The following is a 13,574-nucleotide window of genomic DNA, read 5'->3' as shown; positions in this document are numbered from 1 at the left end:
CTCCCTCTGCTGCTCCCCCCTGCTTGTGTGCGCACTCGCTCTCTATCACACACACACACACACACACACAGTCAGTGCAACACTGAGTCAACCAGCCTTCTATTAGTTGGCTTTGCTGTGCTCTATAGTCTGATGATCAAGACTGGTCAAAGGGACGACCTAGAGGCCTTTAGAGGCCCTCAAGTTCTTTCTGAATCATCAAAAAAGCACCTCGTATGTTCAGTCAAGCTTGAGTACTCTCGTGTGCTGCTGAGATTTAACTACATGAAAATGGGCGAGCCACGCATGGGATATACAGTAGCCATTAACCAGAATATTCAATTCACCAGACCAAGCTGTTTCCTAACCATGGGAGAAAATCAGTGAGTTCTTCTGACTGTGGCCCCCAAAGCCGCCTTTTCTTGGATTTCCCCCACGATACTGGAGAGAGATGGCAGCTGAGCATGGAGTTGGGCTAGCTGGCAGTTGCTGTGGGACAAGAATATAGAGCCCGACAGAGAGATCAGGCCCTTAAGCGGGCTGGAGCTTTGGCCCTGAGGACAAAGCTCAGAGGAGGCTGGCAGGATGCCTGTTCCCTATAGATCTTTGCTAAACAACAACTGGGCACTGGGGCTTCTTTTCTGGGATGGAAGTTGGGGGGGAACCCATGGAGGAAATGTATCTCAGCTTTGTACCAGGAACTGATGGCCCCACACTGTGACCTGGCTGGAGGGCTCCCCAGTGTGCTTCTTGCAGTGCCCCTGTCCGTTTCTTGGGGCCATGGGGTCAGATGTGCACGCCAGCCCCCAATCGGCAGGGCTATAACGCTTACCGCACCCCACCCACCAAGGGCACTTAGTGGTCGCCATCGAGCCAGCAGCTAACAGTTCAAAAGGCCAAGTACTGGGCCCGGGCATGGACCCACACCCCTGGGGAGGCGAAGCAGAACAAACAAGGGGAACACCACAGTGGTCCTTCTGGCTCCTGCACCAAAATGGGCCCTGGGCTAGAGGCAGCCGAGTCACTGTTACTCTGCAGGCCCCAAGGGGGGACGTTCAAGAATCAGGGAGGGGCTCTGAAGCCATGCCCGGCATTTATAGAAGCCTTCTTTCCATGCTGCAATACCTTCAAGAGAATCCCATGAAATTGATTTACCTCTGGAGAAGTACAGGGATGCAACCCCGGGTGTGTTCAGTGAGACCAAAGGGAAACAGGAAGCCTGTGCCCTCACTTGGTGCCATTATCCCCACAGAGAGATATATATACTTAAGAGCACTGACCAGGGTGCTGATGGGATGACAGAACCCTCTGGAAGGTAGGTGGGACTACAGAGCCATCTCTGGGGCCTTCAGAAAGCAGACACCCCCCCCAAAGAGCCCTCACTTCCACATCTGGTTCTCGGCTGGGCTCCAGGCTCCTTCTTCTGCCTTTCCTTCTCCCTTTCTCTCTCCCTATCCTGCTCAGTAAAAGGCATCATTGACTTGGCTGTGATGACAGAGAGGAACAGAAGGGACAATGACAAAGCTAACACGGGCTTGGCTGTCACTGGCCATCCGTAGGCTTAGTAACACCTATGGCCATCCGCTTTGGAGCTATTCACCTGGGGACGTGTGGCAACTCGGCCTCCTGGCTTCTTCCTATTTCTAGTCAGTTCCTTTGCTTCTCTATGTAGAGCCCCTGTCTATGCCTCGGGGCCACCTGTCCTTTGGGCCACCTGTCCTCTCCCCGGTCTATGTTTGGTAGATTGCCTTCTACGTCCTGTGGACAATGTTAGGAGATGTACGCATGGGCTTGTCATGGTGTTTGTGATGAAGAGACAATGAGGTGCAGCTTTGAAGAGAGAAGAAATGGCCGAGCTGCCAGGCAAGTGGAGGGCGAGGCTTTGGCAGGTGAGGAGGGCGACTGCGGGGTAGGAAGTCTCAGCTTCCGCCATGACGTTTGGGTGCTGGGCTGGAGGGAGGCATTTCCTGCGTGTACGTGAGGCTTAGGTCTAGTATGTGAAGCCCCTGCTCTTCAGGTCTCCTGCTTTGGTTCGGGGCAACAGGATCTGGACTGGGCTGATCTTTCCTCAGGCCCCTGCTTGCGCCAGCACCAGGACAGCTCCGAGGGGTGGCTGCACAGAGTTGCCTAAGGGGGAAGCCTCAGGTTGGGGGCCGCACTTGACCTCGTTCTTGGTGGTCATCCTCTCGTATCTCTAAGCCTCCCACTGGACTATACTCTGCGCCTGCACAATCTTTCCTATATCAGGCTTCCACGGCCTCTTAACTTCAGGCAGCTCTGTCAATCCCCATTACGATGAACAAGAGAAAGGTTTTATCTTCACTTTCAACCTCCACCTTCCACAAAGCCAGAACGCCCATGCGTCTCTCCTAGATCACTGTGCTGTGCCTTAGATCTAATGCAGTTCTCCAACTGGTTCTACTTATTGCTTATTTGCTGTTCTTATCTTACATTCATTCACTGACTCGATTGCCATGTGTTGTCACAGGCATCCTTTGTGGGACAGGCCCATCTGAAGGCCAGCTGTCTTTCCCACCGGCTTGTGCCAGGTAGGACCCAGCGGTACCTCGCTGGCTCCTGGGAAACCGGGGTGCTGGGGGAATGGGGTAAGCACTAGAGCAGCAGAGCTCCTCCCTCCCTGGCTCCAGGGTCCCAAGGGCTTCCGGCATACTGAAAACTGAGGCTGAGCCCTACCTGCCTTGATCATTGGAGGTGGAAGAGGCTGGCTGGCAGGCCTGGAAAAGACCATCTTCCTGGAGTCCAGCAGGAGACGGCAGTACCCTGCGATCAGGCAGGCAAAGTTGGTGGCTTCGGGCCACTCCATCAACAGCACCAGAGGCTGGGGGAGAGACAAGAAGAACCATGAGAATGTGAGAAGGAGGGGAGGAGGTGCACGTCCAGGAGGACGACTGTGGGGCGCCTGGGTGGGTCAGTCGGTTAAGCGTCTGCCTTCGGCTCAGGTCATGATCCCGGGGTCCTGGGATCAAGCCCCACATCGGGCTTCCTGCTCAGTGGGGAGCCTGCTTCTCCCTCTGCCTCTGCCTGTCGCTCCCCCCTGCTTGTGCTCTCTTTGTCAAATAAATAAATAAAATCTAAAAAAAATAAAATAATCTAAAAATAAATAAATAAAATCTAAAAAAAAAAAAAAAGAGGACAACAGTGAAAAGATGCCTTGCAGAGGGACAGGAATCCTACTTTCTGAACCAAAAATCGAGGCGCATGGACTGACAGACCATTTCTTCTGGTTTGAGAGTTTATTTATAGTGAACTCATACCCAGGTATCAAAATTAAATCAACCTTTAATTACACATTTAATGAACTACTTTTACAGAGAAAAGATTAAAATTATATAATATCATGGGACTGCTGCGTGGCTGTATTTGTGTTCACTGGACCCCGGCAGATGCACGCGCCAGCTGGGAGAGGTGGGGTGAACCTGGGAGTCCTGGCTGGACTGGGGAACATCCCTGATAGAAAGTTCCTGAACCCACAAACTATCTCTTGCTCATCTCTATAGCCCTCTCCGCCTAGTACCCAGAATGGCTCCCAGGACATGGACACTCCATGCAACAAAATCCTCACTGTGCCTTCTGGGCCCAGTTCTTTCTGGCCTGTAGCTCTGCTCAGACCTCCATGCCCCCCCTTTCCTAAAGTGTCCTCGAGAAGTTAGTTGGTGTCCCCTGAAACAGTTCCTTGGTCCAATACATGTGTGAAACACTGGGTCAAACAAAGCTATGCAGAGACTTGTACTTATGGGAACTCTCAGATGCTTTCACATATGAATGTGCACTGTGAAATGTTAACAGGGGGGTTTTAGGATTCCAACATTTCCAAATTATTTGACCAGAACCATCTATTTTCATAGAAAATCTCATGGTAGTAGGGTGTAGCTTTTTTTTTTAACCTACTTTAGGAAATGCTAACATACTCTGTTGACTTTTGTTCTTGACCCTAAATCAGTCAAATTAATCCTGGGGTTAGCTGGTTGACTGTCTCAGTGACTTGGCACCGATATACCAAAAAAAGATAGGAACCCCCCCCCCAAATCAATACCTTTTCAAGAAACCTTCCCAATATCTGTATCGTGATTTTGACAAGAAGTCTGGGTTAGACTGAAGTCAGCCATGGGAGCATTCCCCCTGGGACAGGGCAGTGGCCTTCAGAGAAAGACAATGGAGACTGGCTGAAGAGGAAGCCATGGGTCCATGACTCACCTTGACTTTTGGGGGTTCCCAGACCACCCATTAAGAGCTAAAAGAATTAAGATGGAATGAATCCCTTCCCTGACCAGTGAAGTAGCTACTGCTACAGTCCAGATGAGACGTGATGAGGACATCCATGAGGGTACGGGCAGTAAAAGGAACACTGTGGAAAATTTGGTTGAACTTGGTCACCAACTAGACTAGCCTTCTTGGCCTGGATCATCACCCGGGGAACAAATTCTGAATCCAAACCAGCTCACCTTTTAAATACAGTTGCCCCAGTCCCCTTGCTATCTCCCAGGATCCTGACACATAGCTCGGGTCAACTATTTTGTATTCATCCAGACCAGGGGCTGGCAAACTTTTTCTGAAAAGGGCTAGGCAGCAAATACTTTAGGCCTTGTGGGCCACACACTCTGTCGCAGTAACTCTGCCATCGCAACGTGAAAGCAGCCATAGATAATCTGTGAGCTAAACAGTGGGTGTGACGGGGGTCTAAGAAAACCTTATTCACAGAAACAAGCAGGGGGTCAGGTCTGGTTTGATCTAGGAGGGAAGCTTCTTTCCAGCCCAACACAATTGTTCATATTCATTTTCACACCTTTCAGCTTGTTTCATTTGCCAACACTGATCCCCTTCTCCTTTGGAAATTCTTTTCCTCGCTTCTGTTTCCATGAGGTGACACTAGGTTCTGGTTCTGTAGTCCCTGACCATTTCCATCTCTCACGCTTGCTCTTCTTGTGCAGCCTCCCAAGAATCACCATCCTCAGCCTCTTCCCTCTCGAACTCTTTTCCTACCTCAGTGCTGTGTCTCTATCACACGGGCTTGTGCTGGCTCAAATCCTATCTTGAATTGTTTAGTTATTCTATATCCAATGACACTGCCAGCCACGGTAAGGCATTTGGATTCCACCCCACAGGCTATGAGTTGATGATACTCCTGTGGAGCTCACTCAATACCATCAGGAAGAAAAGGGACCATCTGTACCCTGAGGAGCCGCTGGCTCCTCTCTCCAGTGAGAAGGGGACCAGGGACGAGATGTTACTTTTGGGTCATTTTTTTTTTTAAGTTTTTATTTTAATTCCAGTTAGTTAACACACCCTTTGGGTCATTATTAGGAAGGGGCAGAGGGGGTGTTTGTACCTCTAGTGAATGGATGCTTCTCAGTCACAACAGAATGGTCAACCTTGTGTACAGCAAAGGAGAGACAGAAGGGGAATGGGAATGGGGAGGGGGAGAGGGCCTTGCCCCCTTGCCATTAATGACAGAAGGATACACGGAGGTCTGGGTGTGGATAGCTGCTACCACCATCACTAGGAGGACCCAAGACTCACTAGGCTTGCCTCAGGAGCATTCGCCGACATCATGGCCACTCCTGCTGCCACTGCTTTACTTCACGCCCTCATTGTCTTCCTCCAATACCAAAACTTCTCAAGGTATGTGTGAATGGGTGACAAGTGGGCTGAGATCTCGAGCCCCTGTTGCCTCTGGCCCCAAGCTACCTCATCTGTTGATTCCAGTGGGTCATACACATTGTGGCATTTTTCACGACGTGGAAAAGGTGAGGACACACTGACCTCAGGACTCCCAGTAGCCTCCTGATCGGCCTTCCTGCCTCCAGTCTCTACCCACGTCACTCCACTCCACCTCCATATTGCTGCCCGAGGTTCTAAAATAAGACTCTCATGTAAAATGCCCAGTATCTCATCACCTGAAACCTATTGTCTTCTCATGTCATATAAAGCCTTTAGGACCTGGACTTGACCTACAGCTCCAAGCATATCTCCCACTAGCTTGCCTGTGCCCTCCTCCCATCCCCTGCCCCTCTCCTTGGGCTCCAGCAAGGACATAGCATTTACAGTTTTCCAGAGATGCCATGTTCTTTGACCACTTCATATCTTAACTCACGCTCTTCTCTCTGGCTGAAATGCCCCTGCGGCCCACTCTGCCCCCCCACCCCCCAGTGATCTGCTACGTGCTGGTGGGATAGCTCGTGGACAACATGACCCTCTGGTAGGTAACAAACATTCATCCCAGAACAGAGATGCCCTCATGGAACTTACAATCTAACAGGAAATAAGACAGAAACCAAATAACCATACAAATGAATATGAGTGGAAGGTGTGATAAGCGCTATGAAGGGAAAGTAGAGAGAGTTATCAGAACATAGAATGTTGTGGATCAGTGTGTGGGTAGGTGGGTGTGAACGTGTGCTCGTGTGACTAATTTGGGTTTGGAAGCTGGAGAGAGCTTCTCTGAGGAAAGGACCTTGGCTGACGACTAGAATGACATTCCATTTGACCAAAGTACAGGCTGACTGGTTTGACCGACTGATGGACAGATGGACTGGCTCACTGGCTAAGGAGCAGTCTGATTCACTGGTGCCCTGGCTGACAGGCTGGCTGCAGGACAGGCAGAATGCCTAATAGCCTGACACCCTGACTGGTTAGCTGCCTGGCTGGCTGGCTGGCCAATGGACAGATCAGAGGCAGAGTGACAAGCTGGCCAATTGACCTGTCTGACTTTGCTTCAGTCTCCCCTCCTTTTCTCTTACCCTAAATACAGCCTGATGTGGGTAATGAAACAGCACGAAGGCAAAAAATCCTGTGCACAGAGAGGGCCAGGTGCATCCCCAGCTGGCTCAGCCCAGCACATCGGGAGTCTGTCCTCTGCATGCCCACATGGCCAACTGAGCACCCCAGCATGGGCCAAAAGGAACTTGTCAAAGGAACACAGATGTGCTTTTCGCCAGCAGAGGTAAAAATCAAATCAAAGGCAGGCCACCAAAGAGGTTGGATAGGTTTTCTTAGAAACCTTCAAAGACATTTTATTTTAAATAGGATTTTAATGATCGTGACGTCTAATGTAATGCTTGTCCCTACAGAAAGCACTAGAGCAATAAAGCTCAAACATGAGAGCAGGAGACACACCGGGCCACGAGAGATCCCTTGGGACATTCCTTTGATGATTTCTTTTCCCCCTTATGTGCTTCTGTGGTAATAGGGTATGGTAATGGCCCAGTGGCGTCTCAGTCCCAGACTGCTGTCTCTTGGAGAGATTTGCATACTGCCTCACGCTCAATCCACTAAGAGCAAGTAAGCAGAGTGAAAACCATAACTAAATATGCCCAGGCCATCTTCCAACATTAAAGGGTAAAAGGGGGATGGGGTTGGAGGCATGGCCATCCATGAGAAAGTAGAGCAGGGATTAATTTGCTATGCCCCAGCCCCATCTCCTTCCCGGGGTGTTCAGAGTGTGTTGGGAGCTCGCCGGCATCCTGCACTCTGGGATGCCAACTAGGGAGGGGACTGGCCTTGGGGTAGCCTCAGTGCACTCCAGCATCTCTGAAAATTGGAAAAAGATGGGACTCCAGGGACACAGAAGGGCAAGGGTACAAGGCAATTGTCCTTGGGTCCCAGGGAACCAGTACATTTGGGGTCTTGCCTCCACGGCCCTGGGGAAGGCTAACTGGGCATAACCAGCCAATTTGGAAACAAGGCAGAATATCACTTTAAGGCAGTGTTTCTCAGGCCAGACACATATTACGATTCCCTGGGAAGCTGGAAAAACCTATATACCCCAGCCTCACCCCCCAACATTCTGGTTTAAAAGGTCTGAAAGGAAGGGCCCAGGCAACCGGTAGTTTTTAAATCTCCAAACATGATTCTAATGTGCAGTCAGAGCTCTGAGTGAGAAATCTTAGCTTCACCAGGCCCTTCCAGAATATTCCCAGGCCAGTGTGGCATATCTAGGAGGAAATGAGCCCAAGTCCGGTTTTTAACTTCCATGCTCTTCGTTAAGGGAATTCAGACATTCTTTTTTCAGGATACCTTATACAGTGGCATGCTGGGAAACATTAAACAAGCAGTTCTATGGAGTTCTGATGTGTATTGTTTGCCAATTTCCCAGACCCCGCCCCCTCTCAAATCCTTCCCTTTGTTCACATATATGGAGAGAGGCACCACTCAGTAAACACAGATACTGCTGATACGGAGTGCCTCCAGGAAGCTTCCTTAATCCCTGAGCCAGAATTAATTTTGCCCTCCTCTGTATCCTGATATGCTCTTGGCACCTCCTCTCTGGCGCCCTCTTTAGGAAGGCCACGTATTGGCACACTTCTTTCCTACAGCACAGAGAGCTTCTTGAGGGCCAGAAGCCATGTTTTCTTTTCGTTTCATGCTTGTACCTCCCATTGGGTTTAGCCTGCTTCCTAGCAACGCTGAGTTCATACTAAATGACCTTCGGATGGAAGCCTGGATCTTTTTTTTTTCTCCCTCAATCTTCCTCTTTTTCTCCCATCACCGTATCATCGATCCTATCTCTGCTGATTTATCTGCGAAAAGTATAAATACCATCCTGTCCATTTCATAGGGCACCGCCTTGTAGTGATACACACAGCAGACATCTCTGATTCTAGATGCATCCGATCTAATGTAACAAAACTTGGGGATGAGCAGCACATTTCTCAGTTGAATCCTATCTTTAATGTAGGGGATGAGAGTTTCCTACTTGAAGGAATCTCACGGTTATGTTAGTTTCCTGTTGCTTCTGTAACAAATCAACACAAATTTAGAGGCTTAAACAATACACATCTGTTCTCTTACACTTCTGGAGGTCAGAAGGCTGACTCGAGTGTCACTGGGCTAAAATCAAGGATAGACGGGGCTGCTTCCCTTCTGCAGGCCACCCACATTCCTTGACTCATGGCCCCTTCCTCCATCTTCGAGGCAAAAAAGGTCAGGCAGAGTCCTTCTCATCTCCCATTACTTTGACCTTCTCATCAACCTTCTCTTCTACCACCCTCTTCTACTTATAAGGACCCTTGTGATGACACCAGGCTCACCTGGATAATCCAGGATAATCTCCCTATCTTAAGGTCAGCTGATTAATTCCATCTGCAACCCTAATTGTCCTCTGCCATATCACATGGCATATTTACGGGTTCTGGGGATCAGGGAGCAGGTATCTTTGGGAGGGGCCCCTATTCTGCCTAGCAGAAACATTCTAATGCAAAATGGATAATTCTCCTGTGGTTTTTCATATGCACCGTATCGCCTGCTTCAAGTGGGCATACCAGAACTATCTACCACCTGGCAGTTGCATCGCCTACCTAACCATGTGCTATTTCCCACTCAGCAGAGTGCAATCCTCTCCTACCCCCTCCACTCACCAATGCCATGTCCCGTTTATCCCGGAACGCAGTCTCTCACCTCTCCACCCACCTGCAGTTTGGACCCTCCGTGTGCTGTGTGCATAGCCCTGGTCTTCAGTGTACCCAGGATCCAGGCAGCAGGCAGTAAGGGTTAGCTATAATAAGACATGTGTGCTGTATGTGCAAGAGGGGAACGTGTGTGGGCATTCACACGCACGCGCTTGGTGAGTCTGTATGTTTCACACTGGCTCTTTCTCCTGACCACTGCTGTCCCTCCAGCTCAGGCCATGCCCTCGTCTCTTTGCCTTTGTGCTAGGGCCACGATCCCCTCCTCGCCTCCCTGGCTTCACACTAGCCTTGCCTTCGAAGCTTTTAGCCAGCTTGTTCTGCCCACCCTCAATCTCTCCAATCTTCTTTCTCGTTATTTTCCTCTCCAGCCAAGCAGCTATGCTTATCGACCTGCACATATGGCTTGCTTACTTCCGTGCTTGCTCTCTGCCTGTGAACACAATCCCACTTCTCTCTGCTAATCTGTGCCTATCACTTCAAGATCCAGCTTAAAACATGCTCTTGTGGGTAGCCAGTTCTGGTTAACCCCTTCCCGTTCTTTGGTTCCATGTTCTGCACCGTACTCACCTGCAAAATTTACTTCATGTTAACTTTTCTTCATCGCTGTTTTGCTTTTCAAAAAATAACAGCTCTCATTTGTTTAGTACTTACTATGTATCAGGCACTGTGCTAAGACTTTTTGCCTACATTTTCTCATTTAATCCTGAACAACCACCTTTTGAGATAGGCATTCCATTGCGCAGTTGAGGAAATCAGTGTTCAGAGAAGTTAAGTCCCTTTTTCAAGGCCACACAGCTAGGAAGTGGTAGAACGGGGACTTGAACCTGATCTGTCGGATTCCAGAGCTCCATACATGTTCTGATATTGTGTTATTAAGGCAGGTTGTGTGTCTTTGTGAGTCTAGCCTCCCCAGTAAGACTGTGGTCTCTCCTGGGCAGCATTCATGCCCACACCTGTGGCTGGATCGCCCCTAGAAATGAGAATAGTGCTCCCCACTCAGTCAATACCCACGGACCCTGCTCAGCTTGGTTCCTCCCAGAGCTCTGGACACAGAGGTCGGTGGTTCTCAAATCTGGCTATACTACAGAATCACTTGGGGAACTGAAAAGTAAATAAACCCTGATGCCCAGGCTGCAGCCTGACCAATTCGATCACAATCTCTGGAAACAGGACCCAGGCATCTGCATTTTTAAGACGCTCTCAAGGAAATTCTATTGGGCAGCGAGTGTTGAGAATCCCTCGTACAACATAGAAGAAGAGTCCTCCAGAAAGTTTTTTCCCTGTTTTAAACCCTTTTTATTTCTCAGGAAGCCACATCTACCCTGCATGTCTTCTTGTCTTTCCTCTCCCTTCCCTGTCCACCTGGCTTTTTACCCAGCGACATCTGTGGAGGGCAGCGATCATTGGTTGAGGAAGTGGCCACAAGCCAATTAGATATCAGCTCCAGGCAGGTTCCTGAGCCAATGGGAATACTGGGAATCACAGGTGGAAAAATTAACATATTAAAGCTTTCTGGGTTTCACAAAGACAAAAATAAATAATTTGCTCTTTTAGAAACAGCAAGCACTCCATCTCTTAATCTGCTAACAACATCTCCCCCGGGAAATCCTTTAAGAAAGGAAAATTGCCCCTCCTCTAATAGCTTCCGCCAGCTGGCAAGCAAGCCTGCCCCCGCCGCACTGGTTACTGGGTGTTCAACAGGAGAGCCAGGGGGCTGGCTGACCATGGCTGTCAGACTCTGCACGGGTAACAGGTGCTTGCCAGTCTGAAAGAGCCAATCTATGGGAAAGGCTCTAAGATTCTGGAAGAGCTGGACTCTGGGAGGTAAAATGTGGACTAGGTCCTGCCTGTTCCCCATCTCCCTAGGCCTCCTTGGGTCTGTCCACATGTTCAGGCACCCCCTCCTCCATGATTCCAAGTGTCTATGCCTATGGCAGGGCTCCCCAACTGGTGTGCACATATCCCTTCAGCCTCTGGGTTGGCTAGACAGAGCCTGGGGAGGCTGAAGTCTCTGGGGCTGGACCATTTATCCCATTGTTCTGCATGAATGTCATTTTCTGTGCGTGCTGTGACACAAGAAAGATCCAGAAGCCATAGCCTGGGGGCAACTCCAAGTTCAATTGCCCCGCCCTCTGCTGAAGACCCCCTGTGGGTTGATCTGACACTTCCTAGCCTTCCCCAGCACTGGCTGACCTTAATATGTGGCCAAGACAGCATGTCCTACAGGGCTGAGAAAGGAAAGAAAGATGAGCCCAAAGGGGCCCAGGGTCTGAACCACTTCAGAATCACTGACCCCCCTGGAAAGGCTCAAACTCTCTTTCTCGAGTCTGCTCCTTCCTCTGTTCCTAAGGCCTGTCCCTGGAGAGCAGGAGCTCCTCAAAGCTGGGCTTACCTTGGCATCCATGATGCTGGTCTCCACCCGGGCCACGCCCTGGTTCTCCCGGAACAGCTGGATCTTACTGATCTTGCTGAACTCGGACAGCACAGTGGTGAGGTTGGTTTTGAGGTCAATAACATGGCTGATGCCGTGACGGGGTCCCACCAGGAGAGTGGTGGCTGACTGCTTCTCGTCCTGGGCCCCAAGTGTAGCGGGCAGTATTCACGGAAAGAAGGGCAGAGGAAGCAGGAAGAAACAGGAAACAGGCATTGAATTGGTTCTGCTGGCAGGTCTGGAAACATCAAGGGCTTAGTGCCAGGGCAGGGGGACAACCGTGAGGGGAAAGTGGTCTGGGATGCTCCTGTTCCCACTGGTCTCAGGGGACACCTTAGCCTCAGCAACAGGCTGAGTGAGGTGGGCAGTGGCAGGGCTGGCTCCAGCAAAATCGTGATGTAGGGGACGTTTCTGTTTTAAAGCTCTGCAGCATCCTTTCCCCACCAAGCCCCAGGAACTTTCCATTTGTTGCTGCGGGTCACTCGGTGACCCCCAGTGCTCTGCCTGAACAGGTGGCATCTTGTGTCTGGTCTTTACTTCCTCGGGCTCAAGAGCCACTGAAACTTGCACTCCTCACCTGGTGCCAAAAGCTAAACAGTCACTCTGCCTCAGGTGTTGGGAGTTGATTGGGTGCTTAAGAGCAGGGTCGGGGAATCCCGACATTTGCTCTTTGGCAAAACAGCAGTCTTTTTTTTTTTTTTTTTTAGTATTTATTTTATTTTTTTAAAGATTTTATTTATATGCCAGAGAGAAAGAGAGAGAGAGAGAACAAGCAGGGGGAGCTGCAGGCAGAGGGAGAAGCAGACTCCCCGCTGAGCAGGGAGCCCAATGCGGGACTTGATCCCAGGACCCTGGGATCATGATCTGAGCCAAAGGCAGCTGCTGAACTGACTGAGCCACCCTGGCATCCCTGAAAAATAGCAGTCTTAACCCAAAGGAATGGCCTATCGGAATTTCAGCCCTGGCAGGGGGGTGCGCAGGGGTGGAGGGAGGGGAGTAGGCTTTCAGGGATCTGCAAGTCCCAATATGTAAATACCTCCCTCTGCTCCTGGTGGACGGGATTCCCTTAGGTGGCCCGACAGGCTCCTGAGCACCATCAAGCCTGAGCCCTCTGCTGGCCCATTTCCTGGCATTCGCATCTCCCCAAGGAACCTCTGTGGGTCTGCTATAGACACTTTGCTAAGCGGCTTCCCATCAGTGTGCCCCAGGAGCATGACAGCGTGTTCCCCAGAGCATGACAAGCACCTGGATCCAGTCAGCAAGATGATTTGAATTTCCTTTCACGGTAGCTCACTAGGGTGAACTAGCCTGGGGCACAGGTTTAGGGGGATCAGCTGTGCACCGTCAGGGAGGGGTGTTACTACAGTGGAGGCCCTGGGCAGGAAGGGGGGAGTATGCAGACTCAGAAAGCCTGGGGTGGAGGTGGGGGCTGCAGGGGCAGGGGGAAAGCCAATGGGGTAGGGCAGGGGTTGGCAAACTCTGGCCCACGGGCCAAATCCAATCCAACACCAGCTTTTATACGGCCCTCACTCTGAGAATGATTTTTACATTTCTAAATGGTTGGAAAAAGAACCATGTTTTGTGACATGTGAAAATCACACGAAATTCAAATTTCGGTGTCCATAAATAAAGAGATACTGGAATACAGCCACGCTCATTTGTTTCTGCATCGTCTATAACTGTTCTCACGCTATAAGGGCACTAAATAGTTGTGACAGAGACCCGCATGGCCTGCAAAG

The 13,574-nt window shown here is 50.2% G+C and overlaps 1 protein-coding gene across 1 annotated transcript in view; it reads right to left on the bottom strand.

Moving 5' to 3' along the window:
• The window catches only part of FRMPD3 (FERM and PDZ domain containing 3), a 59,650-nt gene that overhangs the window by 11,866 nt on the left and 34,210 nt on the right, over positions 1-13,574 (bottom strand). The window contains exons 12-13 of the mRNA XM_035005331.1: positions 11,797-11,976; positions 2,674-2,818 (exon numbers count right to left, since the gene is read on the bottom strand). Coding sequence (XP_034861222.1) covers positions 2,674-2,818; positions 11,797-11,976 — 325 coding nt within the window. The remainder of the gene's footprint in view (positions 1-2,673; positions 2,819-11,796; positions 11,977-13,574) is intronic.

The sequence above is a fragment of the Mirounga leonina genome, unplaced genomic scaffold (genome assembly GCF_011800145.1).
Source record: "Mirounga leonina isolate KUSES-001 unplaced genomic scaffold, KU_Mleo_1.0 Mir_101664, whole genome shotgun sequence".
In the NCBI taxonomy this organism is placed as follows: domain Eukaryota; kingdom Metazoa; phylum Chordata; class Mammalia; order Carnivora; family Phocidae; genus Mirounga; species Mirounga leonina.
This window is presented reverse-complemented; position numbering and strand designations above follow the sequence as displayed.